This window comes from Glycine max, chromosome 8 (genome assembly GCF_000004515.6).
Source record: "Glycine max cultivar Williams 82 chromosome 8, Glycine_max_v4.0, whole genome shotgun sequence".
Lineage (NCBI taxonomy): Eukaryota > Viridiplantae > Streptophyta > Magnoliopsida > Fabales > Fabaceae > Glycine > Glycine max.
This window is the reverse complement of record NC_038244.2, coordinates 12,953,847-12,972,727: the sequence shown is the minus strand read 5'-3', so window position 1 is coordinate 12,972,727 and position 18,881 is coordinate 12,953,847. Positions and strand designations below refer to the sequence as shown.

General features: G+C 34.6%; 1 protein-coding gene across 1 annotated transcript; it reads left to right on the top strand.

Moving 5' to 3' along the window:
* Positions 1 to 1,292: 1,292 nt before the first annotated feature.
* Positions 1,293 to 13,801, top strand: ALDH5F1 (putative succinate-semialdehyde dehydrogenase, mitochondrial). The gene is made up of 20 exons (XM_003532862.5): positions 1,293 to 1,498; positions 2,132 to 2,245; positions 2,460 to 2,559; positions 3,937 to 3,985; positions 4,521 to 4,608; positions 4,712 to 4,822; positions 6,297 to 6,359; positions 6,475 to 6,585; positions 7,161 to 7,226; positions 7,311 to 7,388; positions 7,477 to 7,554; positions 8,672 to 8,738; positions 9,381 to 9,466; positions 9,728 to 9,760; positions 9,862 to 9,894; positions 10,400 to 10,500; positions 12,216 to 12,301; positions 12,458 to 12,564; positions 12,649 to 12,726; positions 13,410 to 13,801. Exons 1-20 carry the CDS (start codon positions 1,373 to 1,375, stop codon positions 13,446 to 13,448), a joined length of 1,614 nt encoding a protein of 537 aa, XP_003532910.1. The 5' UTR covers positions 1,293 to 1,372; the 3' UTR covers positions 13,449 to 13,801.
* The last annotated feature ends 5,080 nt before the right edge of the window (positions 13,802 to 18,881 follow it).

Sequence of the window (18,881 nt, the reverse complement as noted above, 5' to 3'; positions counted from 1 at the left end):
TCCGATCGCCTAATCTCCCTATCCTTTGTCATCCATTCTGTCTCCATTACAAACACCACTTTGCCACTAATAGAACCATTGCTTCTCCATGACCATCAATGGCTTTCAAGAAAATAACAAACAACAAGGATCCAACACAAATCAACAAGAAATCCATTCCCAAAGGAAAATGATGAACCATTGTAAAACCTTCCCTTGCATGTCAACACGAACCATCGTGCGGCATTGCTTCCGACCACCCCCTTCATCTCGTCTTGATGCCTCATTCCTACCATATCCAAGGGCGAATGAAACCATATCACCTTCCCGAACCACAAAAACTCAATGTGAAACCAGTAAATCCCATTGTGAATCGTGAAGGAGACCACAAATCATTACAAATCACATAACAAAAAAGGTGAAACTTCTACTAATTGCCCCGTGCCTCTACAGCCACCAAAGATCAATCGTTGGAACGAGGGAGTCTACTTAGATTTGTTTCAATCGAAGCCCAATATTGGAAAAAGAGATCTGTGATAGGGCTTATTTAGATCTACAAGATGATGGCCAACAGAGATGTGTGGGAGGGCGGTGTGTAGAAAGATGCAAGGTGGTTCGCCGCTAGGAAAAATGGAGATCAAAGTGGCTAGGTCTTTGAAGGGGATAGATAGAATGGGTTCTCTAAGGGACAAAATTGGGAAAGTGAAGAAAAAATAAAATTTTAAACCATAGATTTTACATTAAAAAATCTAACGATTATAAATAATTTGCGAACGATGCGTGAGGAGTTTAACTTACACACCGCAACCTTTGTTTGTCATTACCTCAAGAATCTCACATTTTTTTATACCTACCTTTATGAGTCTAGGACTTATGGGTTTTGTGGATGATTTTCCTTCTAGGTAATTCGGTCTTAATCACGGTTCCAATGTTTAATTGTTTCCCTAATAGTGACTAGGATGTCTTCATTATTTTGCTCTATTTAGTGAAAAAGGGGGGGCCTTAACCATTCAGCTAATGGGTAGTATATTCAACTAGCTGATTTGTGAGTTCTCAAAATAAACATGATATGCCACGCTCTTATACTTTTCGTTAAGTGTCTCGTCTTTTGAATAGTCAGAAACCCATTTGATATACATGCCTTTGGTACACTTACTTAATATTTCTCTTTCCTAATAATAAAATATTAAGAATAATATAAAAGATAAAATTAAAAAATCATTATTAATAAATTAATTAATATCTTATAAATAGAATCAAATAGTTTCATATGATTAAGGTACATTACAACACTCAATTAAAACATTACTAATTACTAAATATTATTTTAGCCGATTCACTTCATCAAGCACAAGTAAACAAAACCACTGGAATTTTTCGACCACCATTGCAAATGGCCGCACTGAACCTTTGCCGCATGGCACTTCGATCCTCGAAACTTCTCTATCGCCCTTATAATCTTCTCTCCGTTCAGTTGCAGATGCAGATGCAACCCTCTTCTCCTCCCCTCACTCGAAAGGCATGCCCCTTTCTGTCTTTTCACTTTTTCACCGTTTTCATTTTCTGACATACCCATTTCCCCACTGCGTCTAAATGTTTGAAATTGAGTGCAAAGTTTCGATCTTTTAGCCGATTCCCCACGACCCATTTGAGCTTTTTGGGTGTTTGGTGAAACTGTACATGTTTTTCACCCATTTGTTTAAGAGTTTAAGTTTGATGTAACACGAATTTTGCACTGTCGTTAGAAATCACCTCCTTCACATGAGTTTAAAGTAATCATTATAAAATTCAATAATTTCAACTATATCGTCCTTGTAAATTGCTCTTCACATGAATTTTAAAGTAATTATTGGAAAAGTCAACAATTTTTACTTATATGACAATCCATGATTGAGTGATACTATAGACAACCTTTGATTCTTTGTATAAACTGTGGACGACTTGAATGCGATTTCTTATTAGTATTGTTAATGGTTTGATGTAAAAGTTGACATTTGAATGACCAGTTTGATGTAGTTATCATTAGAGGACCAAACTAACGATACCTAAGCCTTTCAGGGGCTGCAAAATGGATGTTTATTATTATTAGAGAAATGCGAGATTTGGGATATTCTTGTTACTTGTGCATGAGTTGGGTTTGTTTGAATGGCAGATGAGCACGGATGCGCAGAGTATTGCTTCCCAGCTTAATAGTTCTGGATTGTTGAGGACTCAGGGCCTTATTGCAGGGAAATGGAGTGATGCTTATGATGGTAAAACCATAAAGGTATACTTGCTGTTCTTTTTTCTCTTTTTCTTCTTCCAATGTTTTTATTTTAGCAAAGTACAATAGAAGAGGGGCAGCATGCACTTGCTGCTTCATGGTCTATTGATGCTGCTGATGATCATAGTCTAAAGATGCAGCCTGTTTTATCACTCGATGTTTCTTTGTTTTAACAGTGCTGTTGTGTAAGTATCTTATATGTTAAATGCCGTGGCAGGTTTATAATCCAGCAACTGGTGAATCTGTTGTAGATGTTGCATGCATGGGTGGAAGAGAGACAAACGATGCAATTTCTGCAGCCTATGATGCATATGGATGTAAGAAGCTTCCGAGTTTGATACTGTATCCTATATTTCAGAATGGAAGCAGAAGTATTGGAGAGGATTAAGATATATTACCATAAATGACTGAATATATATGTCTTGGTGTAAGATACTTAGGGGGTGTTTGGAAGAGGCTATGAAGAGCTTATTTGAGCTCTTTATGGAACCTAGGGGGTGTATGAAACTTCCCAGTTTAATGCTATGTCTTATATTTTAGAGTAGAAGTAGAAGTAGCGGAGAGGATTAAGATATATTTCCATAAATGACTGAATATAAGCCTTTGCCTAAGATACTTAGGGGGTGTTTGGAAGAGCCTATAAAGAGCTTATGACTCTTATAAGCTCTTTTTAGTTTATTTCAATAAGCTTCTTGGTGAAGTTTATCAAAATAAGCTCTTTTCAACTTATTCCAATAAGTTTTATGGTCAAATTTATAACATAAACTCTCATGTCATAAGAGCTTAATGAATATTAGAAAGCGAGGAATGGGCTTAACTCAACCCTACAAAAGTGACTTATAAGGTGAGGATTGCTATCTACTTATATAGTTTATCTCAGCACTATCTTTAGTCGATGTGGAACTTCAACATGTTCCCTTTTGCCCATGGTTACCCACCATGTGGGACTTTTAACACACCCCCTCTGTCTAGGGGTGACCACAATTTCGGTGGTTTTTTTCAACAATGGATAAGCACCTAATTAAGCTGATCACCCAAACACTCCCTTTAGTGTATAATTATTAAATAAGTTGGGTTCTGAAGTTTCTTTTATAACGTCTAGGATAAATTTGCATAAGATGTGATGGTTATGTTGAATAACAATAACAACTAACAAGTTTGGTGTAAGAAATGAATTATCTCAGGTGACTGGTCATTTTTTTTTTGTTTTGTTTGCTAATGGGATTGCAGACCTGTCAAGAGTAACATCTATTTCTTTAAAATAAAATATTAACTTCTGTTAAACCAAATTGGAGTAGCTTCCAATTGAAACTGGGTGTAGATGTTAAATAATTAAATGCACTAAGCATTAAAAGAATTGCTACTTTATAGAGAGTATGGACAGACGACAGAGTTTTAGGTAATATTTGATGAAATGAAATATTAACCCCTCTATATTTTTATGATTATGTTTTAGGATGACTTGCATAAAGTGAGGGATTAATATATTTCAATGTTCAGTCTGTGGTGGTTATTAATGTAGTTGATTTGTTCTATCGTATTAATCACACCCTTTCACTCACAATTTCCCATTGCTGATGGATTAAAGTTCACGATTCCTTTTTGGTGCGAAAAATGAGTTAACTAAAAAATTCTGTTATTTGTATTGTTAGACTATTCACAATATTATAATGACTAAAATTTCCTGTGTGTAGCTTGGAGCAAAACCACTGCTGCTGAACGAAGCAAATTACTGAGGAAATGGTATAGTTGTTCTCTGGTGATTGACCCACCTTTTTTGAAACACTTGACTTTTTTTTTTCTAACTTGCATTTGTTTTTAAGTTTTGGGACCGTTATGTTGACGTTAATGTAATTCAATTTATTTAGCCACAAATACTGCTTTATCTAGCATTGTTATTTATTAGGACCACTTTGTGTCAATTCAATTCAGAGTTTTTGTACTATATCACTAAACAGTAAATGGTTTTTGTTCATTTGATATGCAAACCTGTCATCTCCTTGTAATTGCAACTGTTGCTAGTGCTATGTGGAACTCCTATTACATTCATGTGTTGACAACATTAGACCCTTGCAACTGCAAATTTTAGATGGAAAGGAAGATAATTAAATGCATTAGACAGGTTTAATATAATTGGATCTTTTAATTTATGAGGAAATTTATGATGCTGAAAACAAAGGTAGATCAGAAATTTATAGTTATATCATGGAAGTTGCTTGAATTGTAATTTTCTCCTGATAATAGTTACATCCTATTAATTTTCTCTTCAATTTTCAAGGTATGATTTGCTAATGGTACATAAAGAAGAACTTGCACAGCTTATAACCTTGGAGCAGGGGAAACCTCTTAAAGAGTCTGTGGGTGAGGTACACAATGGGTGAAGAGTTATTGTTTCTTTTCTTTCTTATGTATGTTCCCCAGTTGAGTTTCGTTATTGGTGCAGTATATATGTAAATGACTATTTTGCAGATAGTCTATGGGGCTGGCTTTATTGAGTTTGCAGCTGAGGAGGCAAAACGTATATATGGGGATATAGTTCCTGCACCTTTTTCTGATCGGCGATTATTTGTTCTAAAGCAGGTAAACTTGGTATCTTAAATTTTTATTTCAGCAGTTTTCTGGGATAACTTTATACCTAAAGTGAAGCAATTTTATGATGGGATGTCTGTACCTGATGTAATGTGCTAAATGAAGTGGAGTATGGTATTTTTGACATTAAAAATTATATCAAAGAATTAGGTTTGCGTTTAACATATCAAATAATTTTTTAAACTATAACTCTTTCTCATCTGACAACTTAAAGTATATTGCAACGGGTGTACATGACCTGCATTTCTGCAAGGTGATGTGAATGTTTGTGATGTTAATTACTCTAATCATGCCTCGCAAGTATGGTGGTTGTTGATGTTTAATAACATTGGAAAATCAAACTCAAACTACTATAAGGGAAAGTAGTGAATCAGAGGAGGCAAAAATAAAAGAATTGTTTGTTTGATTGGCATGCTATCTTGAATCATATTCTTTAATTTATATTCTTTTGGTGGTCTAAGGATGTTAGTTTTTGATGATTTGAATTGGTTACAACAATGGTCAATATAGCTTTTCATGGAAGGTCAACACATTTTATATGGCATTGAAGTTTGGGATTGCTTTGTTTGTTGCTAACTTGCTATTATTTACAATGATTTCGCATTTGCTTTCTTTATTACTGCAATTAGTCTAAATTATTAGTTTCTACTTTTGATTTGCCTTTTAAATGCTCTACAGCAACTTGGAATATTTCATTTTTCTAGCTTCAGGGGCTTTGGCAGAACTAAGAAGGGTGAGGCTTATAGGATTATGGGATTCTGCTATTTATGCCACTCTATGGTGTATTTGGCTGATGTGAAATGCCTATATCTTTAAGTATTCTTCTTTGCTTAAATCTGACATGGGACATAATCATTTTGATGGCCTCTATTTGGTATTTGGGTCATGGTCTCTTTATGGGAGTGTCTCCTTAACTGATACATAATGGGATTGAGAGCTTTATAGTTTATTGAATTGCTATCTTTATTTGTTTCCCGGTTTATTTAATTGCTTAGCTCTCTTTCATCCCTCTATTTTCCGGAAAAGAAAAAAAAAACAGCTTGGTTAAATAGGAAATGGCACTCATCTGCAATTGAATTTTATTGATGTGAAATATGGCTACTAAATAAAGCCAAAATATGGCAATGTCCAAGTACTGCAGAATTTTTTATCTGAGGTCATATTAAAAGAAATGAGATTAGTTTCTGATGAATTGAGCTAGATATTTATATCTTGAGTAATTGAAAACTATATTCTTGTGAATGTTGAGGAGGCACTTTCCTCAGCAAATGAAAAGTAAATTTCTGTCTTGATATCCAATGATTTAGTCTGTGTGAATGCTGCTAGAAATGATGGTTTCAATTGCCTTCAATATTGGAAGTTCTAGAATATGATTTTACTGATTTTAATATTCAATTTCTTCTTCATAAATCATAATCCTAATATTTATCTACATGGCTCGTATTTACCTCTTTGGGATTTGCAGCCTGTAGGGGTTGTAGGTGCAATTACACCTTGGAACTTTCCCCTTGCTATGATTACTCGAAAGGTATCTTTAGTTTTGAATCTTCACTGTCCTAAATTTACCCATTTTCACTTTAAGTGTTTTTAGGAGTCAGGGAATAACAATCATTTTAAGAATTATTTGTTTTCTAATATATCAGGTTGGTCCAGCCCTTGCATGTGGCTGTACAGTGGTCATAAAGCCCTCTGAACTTACACCTCTCACTGCTTTAGCTGCAGTGGAACTCTCCATTCAAGCTGGAATACCACCGGTAGTTTCTTGAACATACTTTTATCACTGCAATGAAAGTTCATTGCATATTTGGCTTACAGTTTCCATCATTTTCGGTTGTGATGTTTTGTAATTTAATAATTAAATTTATTAAATATTGTCATTGTAGTATGGCAATTGTACATCAACAGCTTGGTTGTGATGTTTATAGAAAGTTCATTCTGATATTTTGGTATGTAATCTACTACGTGTTTATGTCAAAAACTATGTTTGAACATATGCAGTTATTTTGGTTTCTTTGAATGTGTCTTTTAGAAACTTTAATGCTTTACTATAATATTTTGGAACTGTACAATGTACATATTATACATGTGAAGAGAAATACATATTGTCTTAATCATCATTAGTTTATTCCACAATATTGTGTAAATCTTACACCCACTATGAACCCAAAGTCTGTAGTTTACCCATCTCTTATGTTGCTACATGTTTGCTGACCTTTTCTCTGCTTTTTCTTCTTTCATTCTTTTCCCATAAATGAAGCTTCCTTTTCTTTTTTTCCCCCTTCCGGCCTTTCTTTTATGATTTTAATGGTTGTGATGTTTAATGACATAGGGTGTCGTGAACGTGGTAATGGGAAATGCTCCTGATATTGGGGACGCTTTACTTGCAAGTCCACAGGTTCTGTTACCATGTTATTTTACGAAGCAATTACCTTGTGAATGTAATTGAGCGCCTGAAAAAGAAATTATCAACCTTATTTAGGTAAGGAAGATCACATTCACAGGCTCGACAGCAGTTGGGAAGAAATTGATGGCTGGTTCAGCTGAAACAGTTAAAAAAGTATGCTTAGATATTGTCATGAATTTCTTCAAATACAAGATTAGAAGGATTTTTTTTACCATTATATATATGCCTTTTGAACTTCCAGGTATCTCTTGAACTCGGTGGCAATGCACCTTGCATAGTTTTTGATGATGCTGACCTGGATGTTGCAGTAAAAGGAACTGTAAGTTAGAAAGGACGAGAATGCATGGTGGCTTTAATGATGTTTTTGTTTAAGATATTGCTTTATATGGATTTGCTGTGTCTGATTTGTTTGCAACTTAATGTATGCAGTGCCTAAGACCTTTTGATGATGCCTCTTAACAGTAATGGATAATTCTTGTATTCTCCCTGTGGCCTCAAAAATGAATATTAGAAATGCAAGTAATTAGTGCTGTATTGTCATTTCTTTGTGTGGTGGGTGAGCCCCAGATAGTTTGTTAGATTGAGAAAAAAATATGGGGTTTCTTCAGCTATGAGGAACTTAAATTGCACAGGGAAAATGCAACTTGGCAGTTGCCTGTGTACTTAGGTAAAAAATCGAGCTCTGAAATCAAAATAACTACTCCATATTTCATGGAGAAACAGAAACCTTGATTGCATGTGTCACCAAATTACGTATATGATTATTGGTCTTAGCTTGATGACTGGGGCTTGCTGGGCTAAGCAGTTGCAATTTTAGCAGTGGATTACTTGTTCCATGCATGCTAGTATTCTTTTAGATGTTACATATCACCTTCACTTAGATTTTTCTTTCTGACTGTTATTTACCGAAGTTTAGGTATATGGATATTTTTTGCTTCAGGTCTTATCTAGCTTGCTGAGGTGGACTGGTGAAGTTATTTTATTAAACTATCTTTCAGTAGCCTATTGTGATTTTTTCTCCTTGATAAGTAATCTTAATTGATGATAATTTAATATTTATTAATTATATGTTTGAGATTTTAATATGTGCTCTCCCTCTCTTTCTCTCTCACTCACACACACACACACACACCAAACGCACAGAACTCCATCAACTTGGGGCGGAAGCAACTTCCAGTTTAATTTCAGCAATTTTGGAGATTATGGTTTCTGTGCATGAATTCTTTTGTCAATTAGAATCAATGGGTCGATTTGTGGTTGGGCAATTCGAGCATGGGGTGGTATGATAACAACTAACAAAGCTGCATAAAATGATAGAAGCTTCCAATTTTTGGGTTAATTGCTAAAATGGAAAGTTAAGGGACGTGCTGTGATTCTCCCTTCCCCTCTGTTTTGATCATATCATTAATCATAATATTTTATTAATTTGATTGCAGCTTGCAGCAAAGTTCCGTAACAGTGGACAAACATGTGTTTGTGCAAATAGAATTATTGTGCAAGAAGGTTAGATGGAAATGATAGTAAAATATCAATTTTACAATTACATTGCATTTATCTGATTTGCCATCTCTTAAAAACTTTTCATTTGAATATAACATGTTTATGCCCTTCAAAAAAAAATATAACATGTTTATGGTTCTGAATTTATGAATACTTTTAGGAGAATTTGATACTTTGTTGTTTTCTAATAGCTCCTTCTCCTAAATGGTATGAGTTTCTGGAATGTGTCACACTCACACACTAGCTGTTTCATGTAAAGTGCTCTTGTATCAGTATTACTGATATAATCAAGATGACATTGTGAATCTTTGCAGGATGCTTACATAGCCTTTTGTAACCTTGTCATTAGGCTTATTGGTTGTGACTACTGCTGTGAGCAGTTTCTTATTTAGTTTTGATCTCATTATATTATATGGAATTTGTAGTGTTTTGAAAAATAAAAAATTTCAGAATTGAAAACAGAACACAAGATAACGAATAAAGGGCATTACAATGACATTCTTATGAGATTTTTCTCTGAAGTGTTTGTGTCCTATTGATTGTTTGGCTGTTTGAAGTTCACACCAATGTGAAAATGTGCATTTAGATACATTATTTGTTTAATATTCATTGTTTTTTTTTACTTAACCAAGTTTCTTTGTGAAGGTATATATGAGAAGTTTGCAAATGCTTTACGTGATGCTGTTCAGAATATGAAAGTTGGGGATGGTTTTAGTGAAGGTGTGTCACAGGTAGTTATTGGTCTTTTTTATTTAAAATAATTTATATTAGTTTCTGTTGAACCAACTGCCTGTGGATATTGCCTATCTTGCATCTCTGTTTTTCCAAGGTAATATTCATTCATATGGACTTCAGGTACTTTTTGATAAATATTTCCTTTCCAATATTCCCGTTATAATATGTTTTTGAGTGTCATTACTCTTTAGAGTCCTCTCCTAAATTGATAGAAAATGAGTCATGGTGTAACTCATTTCATATCCATCTCTAAACAGGGTCCTCTAATAAATGAAGCTGCTGTAAAAAAGGTTTGTGTTTCTCTTAGTATTTCATTTTCTTTTTGCATTGTTGCAGGATATCTTCCAACTAATAGGAACTTCTTGGTTTGCCTTGTGGTTTTTCCTTACAGGTTGAGTCCTTAATTCATGATGCTACATCGAAGGTTTGTTGTCAATCTTTATTATGACATCCTATTCAATCTCTTGCATTCTAAATAAAGGATCTAAAGAAGTCAAATAAACAAAATTTTGATTATGCAAACTATTTTGCCATCTATGATCCCTTTTGGGATTTGCTAATGTTTATTAATAGTGCAATTTTCTGATGTATTTTTTCTACTGCGTTGCATGCTTGAGCAACAGCAAGCCTTATTTCACAGGATGGGGTTGGCTACATCGATCAAACTATTATGTTAACTTGATCAAAAACCAAATTTTCTGAAATTTCTTTTATATCAAGGTCTTTTATAATGGTTTCTTGACCCTTTCTTCATTCTTCTATTGCTGTGATATATATATACTTGAACAGAGTAACGTATATTTGAAACGTTTTTTTTTTCAAATGTACATTTTCCTTTATTTTTCTGTTTGCAAATATAGCAAGATGGATAAGTAGGTCTAGTAACAAATGGTAATAGTTCTGACTATTCAAATCCTTTTTATCTGAAGGGAGCAAAAGTAATTCTTGGGGGTAAAAGACATAGCCTTGGACTTACTTTTTATGAACCCACAGTCATCAGTGATGTCAACAGTGATATGCACATATCAAGGTAAACCTTTTACGACGTTTTCTTGTTTTCTGATTTGCGTCTCTCATTAGACTTTTAAGTTTTGACCAGTAACTTTGACATGATATTTTAATTAATTTCTATACTAACTGATATTAACAACTATACAGTCTATACTTCACAGCTTGGTTATGTTATAGTATCTTGCGTTTTAAGTTGGAAATTGATGCTGGACATTAAATTTGGTGCCCATTCACTATATTAGTGAATTTAAACTTCAAAATAAGATTAACATGATTGTTATTGAAAATTCAAAGGTTGTTTTTGAATATACCCAACTGCCCATATTGTTAGAAATCTAAGTGTATATATATATATATATATATACACATATATATATATATATAGAGAGAGAGAGAGAGAGAGAAAGTGTGTGTTCTAATATTCTGGAATGAGAGAATACTTATTACATTGATTAACAAAAGTGAACAGTATTTATATGAGGGTAGGATGCTTGCATTGGAAACTCAGTTGTTTGATACAGCTGTCAACAAGCTTAACAGAATTCAAACAGAATCCTAATAAGCTCTAAAGCACTTAACTAACTACTCTAACATTAATGTTCTGTGCTGTGTTTCTCTTTTTAAATAGTACTAAATGGAAAAAAGTTGCTAATAAGAGGTGATACCCATGCGAATTATCAGAATAGACGTATTGGAATGGTGGTAGTCAGGTCCATATTATAATGGTGATGCTTAAAATTGGAGAAAAGGTTTTGTAAGATAATCAGAGATACAGAGAGTAAGAGAGACTATGTAAAGATTTCCCCCAGCTAGATGCTTGTGAAATATTGACAGCATATTCTGTCACTGTCATGCTTGCATTCCTTAATCAAACTCCAGCCAGTTACCTAGAATCTCTTCCCAATTAATCACCCTTGATTATGGGGTAAAAACTTCCTTAATTGTTTCCTAATTCTTGGCAGATTAATTATGGTTTCTCTGTCACTACAGATTAATATATGAACTGTCTTTTCTGCTGTGCTTTTAAGATAATAAACTGGAGGGAAATTGGATTATGGATATGCTTTTATATACACTAGCAAAAAGATAGGCACTAATGTGCTTCTCTATTCACATTTTTTATTTTTTGGAATTTAATTTATTGTATATGTAATTAATACAGTTTTTTTTTTATCAATATAACTGATGTGAGAGTTGAGAATTGAAACAAAATGGGCATAATTTGCAGTAACAGCTAAAGAGTAAACAAGTTTTGAAAAAGTGGAGACCAAACATCAGAGAGAGGATGTCAGGAGTTTGAATGGGAGAGTGGGGAGTTACAAATGAAGCAGCTGAAGGATAAATTTGGTAATAAAATGTGTAAACCAAAAAGGGCGTATTGCCTTTATAATTTTTATAGATTATAGATGAGGCTAATATCTACAAAATACAAACTGCGATTGAGTTTGGTAGAAACACAACTGTGCAGAACTGTTGAATCTTTTCACTGCACTGTCATTATATCTTCTGTAAAGCTAGTCTTCACCTCTCTTTGGTGATATGAGGATTCAAACCAATGTAGTTTATATAGTTTACAGTGCCTTGTTGCATGCTTCCTATATTCTATATGTGCAGAAATTTTGATATGGTTTATTTCACTTTGCCTTGATATCATCAAATGGAATTTTGTTGTTAACTTTCGCTTGCTGGACTTTTTTTTTTGTTAATTCACCTAAATGATTTGGCTTAAACCAGAGAGGAAGCATTTGGACCTGTTGCACCCCTTTTGAGATTCAAAACTGAAGAGGAAGCTATCAGAATTGCTAATGACACTAACGCAGGTAGTTCGTTTGGTTCTTCTTTATACAGCCTTGAAGAATGGTTTTTGCCCTCCCTCCCCCTCCTATACAGCCTAGGTTAATAGTTTTGTCATATTTGGTCACTCTTGGTTTAATGTTGTGAAACTTTGGAACATGGAACTGCCTGTACATATGAAGGTTTGGGTTCATATGTATTTACAAACAGTATCCAACGATCATGGCGTGTTGCTGAGGCTCTTGAATATGGACTAGTGGGTGTTAATGAAGGAGTAATTTCAACTGAGGTGCATCTCATTCCTTATTAAATGATATCAAGTGACAATGGAATTTTTGTTGATGGGTTTATCTACGTGCATGTGTTGATGTAGGTGGCTCCATTTGGTGGTTTTAAACAGTCTGGCCTTGGAAGAGAAGGCTCCAAATATGGGATGGATGAATATTTAGAGGTAAGGACAAATCTAAAGTATTCATTTCTGTAATTTTCCTGTTACTTAATAAAAGACTGCTTCATAGTCCATAAGCATAGCCATTGATTATACTTGTGCAACTTTTGTCCTTTGAAGTTTGTAAAACTGAGTTTGGTTATGGTTTGAAGAATCTAGAAAAGAGGGCATATTTGTGTAGAATTATGTGTGGTGGGTAGTTAGGGGATTGTGTTGAATTGTTAATAACACTTTTAGATGTTTTGGGTCAATGGGTATGGGCTGATACCTGGCATACAAAATAATGTTATTCTTCACTGGGTCTAAGATGTTTACCAAATAAAGTTTTCACAGTAAGATGATTCAGCTATTTCGTATGTAGTATTGGTGGAGGATCAGAAAGATTCCTTACCTTGCTTTGTTCAAATGTGAGGAAAAGAGGACAATTTTGTTTTCTAGCAGAAAGATACAAGGACATATATCACATATTATAAGTTGAATGCTATTAATTATCTTTGAAAAATGTCTAAGAATGAAGGTTCATATGCTAAAATTTAAAATTTTTGCTAAAAATACTGTTTAGGTTTCAGTGTCAGTATTGTGCAACATTGATATACTTTACATGCACGGTCAATTTGTCATTTCATTTTGATAAACTTTACATTAATGTGTGACATTGCTGAAGTTTGTCCCTATTACTTTTCCAGATCAAGTATGTGTGCTTCGGAAACATGAACAAAGAATGAAGTACGAGACAGTGCCAAGCAAAATAGGGAGGAGTCACCTTGCGTTTCTTAGTTGAAGAATATGCATATAGCTGCACACGTGTTGTATACAAATAAGTGCTGGCTTGCAAAGGGCCTCCTCATTTTTCTGTTTGGTTCTTTTTGCTTTCCTTTTTCATTCTCTTTATTTTTCACAGATTTTTAGAATATTAAAAAATGCACTGTGAAAGGTACGAGGTTAGTAAAAAAAAGAAAGAAAAGCAATTAGCCTTTGACCCCTTTGGTGTAACGTTGTTTCATTGTGTTTTTCCAAATCAATGAACTCAAAAATCCAAATTGGATCGGTTTGAATAAAGGTGTTAGATTGTGTCAAATTTTGAGTTTCATGGTCAAATGTAACTCAAAATAATGGTGTCAAATTTTTGAGCCCTTACATCTTTATTAATAAACTAATGTGCATAATGGTGTCTATGTGAATTCAAATCTTTTGAAGGCATCGGGGTTAGGCTTACGCCATCTTATGTTTGAGGATAAACTACTTGTACAATCTACGTTTTGAGTGAAAAAAAAAATCTTTAAAATTTAAAACAACTATCACAATTAATTGCTTGCAAGCAAGTGTTGCTTAAATGTAAATAAAAATAAAAAAGCCTCTAGAACTAAAACGTGAGAGTATCTCTAAAAATAAGTAAGCCAAGATAGGTTGCTCCAGGAAGTGATTGATTGCTTGGAAGTATGTTTTTCCCTACTTGAAACTTGAAAGAGATTTTGAGAGCACATTTAATGAACTGTGATTATGCAAATCAATCTCAACTGGTTGGTGATAATAATAAAACCTAGATTTATATTTGGAATTATCATTTTGCCCAAAAAGTACGGAAATTTGATGTATAAACTTTTAATAAATAATTACATAATAAATAATAAGTTTAACAAAAAATATTTATTATATTAATTTTATTTGTAAAACTACACATATGATCCATTACTAGAAGAAAATTAAACAAATATCAACTCAAAATCATATTTTTCTTATACATTTTAATGTAACATTAATAGGCCACAACATAATTTAAACACCAACTAGTCTCCATAAAACAACAAACATTATGATTGATATTTTAAACATCTCTTATCAAAATCTCATCATATTCTATTCATCATAACATAAAATCTAAACTATAATCACCACATTTGACTCAAACAACATTCTCAACAACATATTCTACTCCATGGAGTTTTCTACATATTCTACATATTTCGCATACTTTGTGCATCAACTGTACATCTATTGTATTCAAACGACGAAAAGAATATTTTGTGCATCAACTATGCACCCATCATATTTCAACAACAATTAGTGAAATATTTTGTGTACCAACTGTACATCCATAGTATTCCAAGGATAAAAGAATATGTTGTGCACTAATGAAGTTGAGAGAAAAGAAGAGAGGAGAAAACTGAGATAGAGAAATCTTGTATTATTCAACCCAATTGAAAAGTTGTTACAAGACAATTTATACAGTTATGCTAACTGTCAACTAACTCTAACAAACTTGAGTCAGTTAACATACAATAGAAAGAGAACTCGCTACTAACTATAGTGATGATCCAGAATACAACAAAAAGAGTAAAAAAACAAAAGGAATAAAGTATACACTTATACTCCCTCGCAAGCTCAAGAGGTGTTGGAAGAAGGTCTTTCAACCACTTTGAGTTTGGACCTAAAAGAAATGAAGGAAGAAGGAGACAAAGCTTTGGTCAGAACATCTGCAATCTGATCCATAGTAGGAACATGAACAACATCAAGCTTCTTGTTCAAAACTTTCTCTCGGACAAAAAACAAATCCAGTTCCATATGCTTGGTTCTAGAGTGTAAAATAAGATTGTGAGCTAGTGAGACAGTGCTGGTGTTATCACAGAGAATGAGAGGAGTAGAGTGAGCAACTTGAAGTTCAGACAACAAGGACTGAATCTAAGTGACCTTTGCTACAATAAGAGTCATGCTTCTGTGTTCTGTCTCAATGGCTGGATCTGGCCACCACAGACTGTTTCTTGGACCACTAACAAATGAGATTAGGTCCAAGAAAGGACCTCCTGTAATCAGGATCAGAGGCCCAGTCAGAGCCACAGTAAGCATGAAGAGGAATGGGATGTTGTAGAGATGTTGCCTGAAAATGTAATCCCCAAGAGATAGTACCCTTGAGGTACCTCAGAATACGCTTAATAGCCAAACAGTGCTGCTCAGAAGACTTGGACATGGAGTGACAGACCTTGTTAACAGAGAAACAAATCTCAAGTCTAGTAATAGTAGCATATTGCAAAGCCCCAACTATTGACCTATATAAGGTAGAATTAGAGAAATTTGGAGAGCCAAGCATGGTTAACTTGCAGCCTCCAACCATAGGAGAAGAAATAGGATTAGACTCATCCATTTTAGTCTTGGCCAAGAGATCTCTGATGTATTTTGATTGAGTCAGAATGAGGGATCAATCTGGTTGGTTTTGCACTTCTATTTCCAAAAAATAATCTAAATCACCAAGATCTTTGAAAGAGAAGACATAATTGAGTTGAACAAGTGAGTGAATGAGTTTTGTGTGATGATAATGTCATCTACATAGACTAATATATAGACAACAAAAGCATTTTCTGAAAAAACAAAGAGTGATCACACTTGCTGGAATTAAAATTGAAGCTAAGAATAGTAGCTTGAAGTTTGTCAAACCAGGCACTAGATGCCTGCTTAAGACCATAAATAACTTTGTGTAACTAGCACACTTATGCTTGTTAGAAGACAAAAATCCTGGGGGTTGGGACATGTATACCTCCTCTTCAAGAATGCCATCGAGGAAGACATTGTTAACATCAAGCTGCTGAAGGACCAGTTGTTAGAAATGGCAAGAGAGTACAAGTTTAACAATTACTTGCTTTATTACAGGGGAAAAAGTCTTCTTGTAATGAAAGCCTAACTGCCGGTGGAAGCCCTTGGCAACAAGCCTAGCTTTGTACATGTTGACTAAACCATCAGGATTCTCTCCTTCACTCTAAACACCCACTTACATCCAATAGCAGTCTAGAGGGAGGGAGATCAACCAGAGGCCGAGTGGCATTCTTGACTAAAGTTGCATATTCAGTTTGAATGGCTGAGAGCCAGGAGGGATCATTCAAAGCTGCTTTAGTGGACTTAGGTTCAAGATAGACAAGGAGAAAGGTAGGGTTAATTCTAGATTTTGCACGAGTGCACAGGGGATGGGTATTTGTGGGTCTGACTAAGGCAGGAACTATGTCAGGTGAGGGAAGGTTATCGGTTTGAGGTTGGTCAGTATTGGTAGTGAGGGACTGGGTATTAGGATTAATGAATGAAGTGGTTGGTTGCGGGTTGGAAAAATCTGGAGAAATGAATGGTGAAGATGCAGTATGGCTAGTGACATTAGTGGAAAATGCCGGTTGGGTGGTAGACAAAACAGTGAGGATTGAGGCAGGGTCAAGAACCTCAGAGGTAATTAAAGATGGTTCAGGAAAAAAAGGTCAGGGTAGGGAAAACTGTTTTCATTTCTGCAGGGTTCATGTAACAGTTTGTATCTAATCTAGTTTGTTCTAGTTGGGGTAGCCAACTGCGGTTCCTCTCCTGACTCCATTTTAGTCAGTTTTGGAACCAATTCTGTGTTGGGCATCCCAATATTTGTAATTAAGTACCTCTGGTACTAAATTAATATATATTATATATTTTTGCAGAGCAAAAAAAAAAATAAAAAAATAGAGATATAGAGTCTACCATCAGCAGCAAGACATTAGTAACCTTTGTCTGAAGGAGAATATACTAAGAACACACATTCTTGAGATCTGAACTGTAGCTTATGCTTGTTGTAGGGCCTTAGTAAAGGGAAACAAGAGCAACCAAATACCCTTAAAAAGTAGTAACGTGGTTGTTTGTTAAACAACTTTTGATAAGGAACCTCATTACCAATAGTAGATGAAGGCAATTTGTTGATGAGATAGACACTGAAAATAAAAGCATGATCCTAATAGTGAAGAGGCAGCTTAGCTTGAGACATCAAAGTAAGGCCAAGCTCTACTATGTGTTTGTGTTTGCGTTCCACTACTCCATTCTGATGATGAGTGTGGGGACAAATGAGTCTAGGTTGAATGCCATGTTCCTCCAAAAACCTAGTAAAGGGTCTGAACTCCCCTCCCCAATTTTACTGAACAACCTTGATAGAAGCATTAAACTGATTTGAAACCATAGTTTTAGACAGGTTAAAAGTTTCAAAGGTATCAAATTTATTTTTAAGCAAGTAAAACCAAGTGATGAATATGGTATTAACATCCACAAAAGTAACATAATACCTAAAAGCCAAAGGAGATGGAAATGGTGCTGGACCCCAAAGATCGGTAAAAATAAGATCAACAGGTTTTTCATAGACAATGAGAGAACTAGAGGAAAGAAGTCTGTTAGACTTCCCAATACAACAATGATTACAAAAATCTGAAGAATTTTTATTAATATTGGGAAGATTGTAGAGTCTAAACACAGTTTTCATGGCATCAACACTATGGTGACCAAGCCTAGAATGCCAAATAGGAAAAGAAACAGAATTACAAGATGTTGTATTAACAACAAGATCAACAACAACAGTATTATTTGCAGACACAAAAAGAAACTTAGTACTACAATTAGTTGTCTTTACAATAGAAGTTTTTACAACAATATTGTTTGAAAGAGATGAACGAAAAGATTTTAAGTAAGACTTAGATTGAGGCATGGAAGCAAAGAGTTGAGGGGATTGATAGAGGCCATCACTTCCCACAAATCCTTCCAGCAAAACCAACTTAGTATCCTATGATTTAAAAAGACAAACATATGAGTGGAACTCAAAATAAACATTGTTGTCTTTACAAAATTGACTGACCCTAATGAGATTTTTTGTAATAGTGGGAACAAACAAAAGATTACTCAGAACAAGGGAAAACTGAGGGTTAATGGGAGAGGAAAAGGTTGATAAACCCGAGGAATTGATATTGAGGCCCTGACCATTTCCAATAATTATTTGAATAGGTTCTTCAAAAGGTGCTACTTGCTGAATGTTTTGTGACATATTGGTCACATGGTGAGAAGCACCAGAATCAGGATACCAACTTTGAGAAGGTGTTGCAGCAGAACTAGTCAAAAAAATTTGAAGAGAGTTGGTTGGTTGTTTTGGAGCTTGAATAACATATGGTGGAGGTTGAAAGTAAGCATACTGAACAAGTTGTGCATATTGAATCTGCTGTGAAGGAAGAGCAGAAGAAGTCCATTGAATAATGGAAGGGGGTAGAGGAAGAGTTGGCACATAGTTCTCATCAAGACGATGATAACAGAACGATGCACCATGTCTAATCTTGTAACATATTTGGCACAGGACATCGAAGAAATGACCTCTGCCACCACCACCGCGTCCTCGGCTGCAACCACCA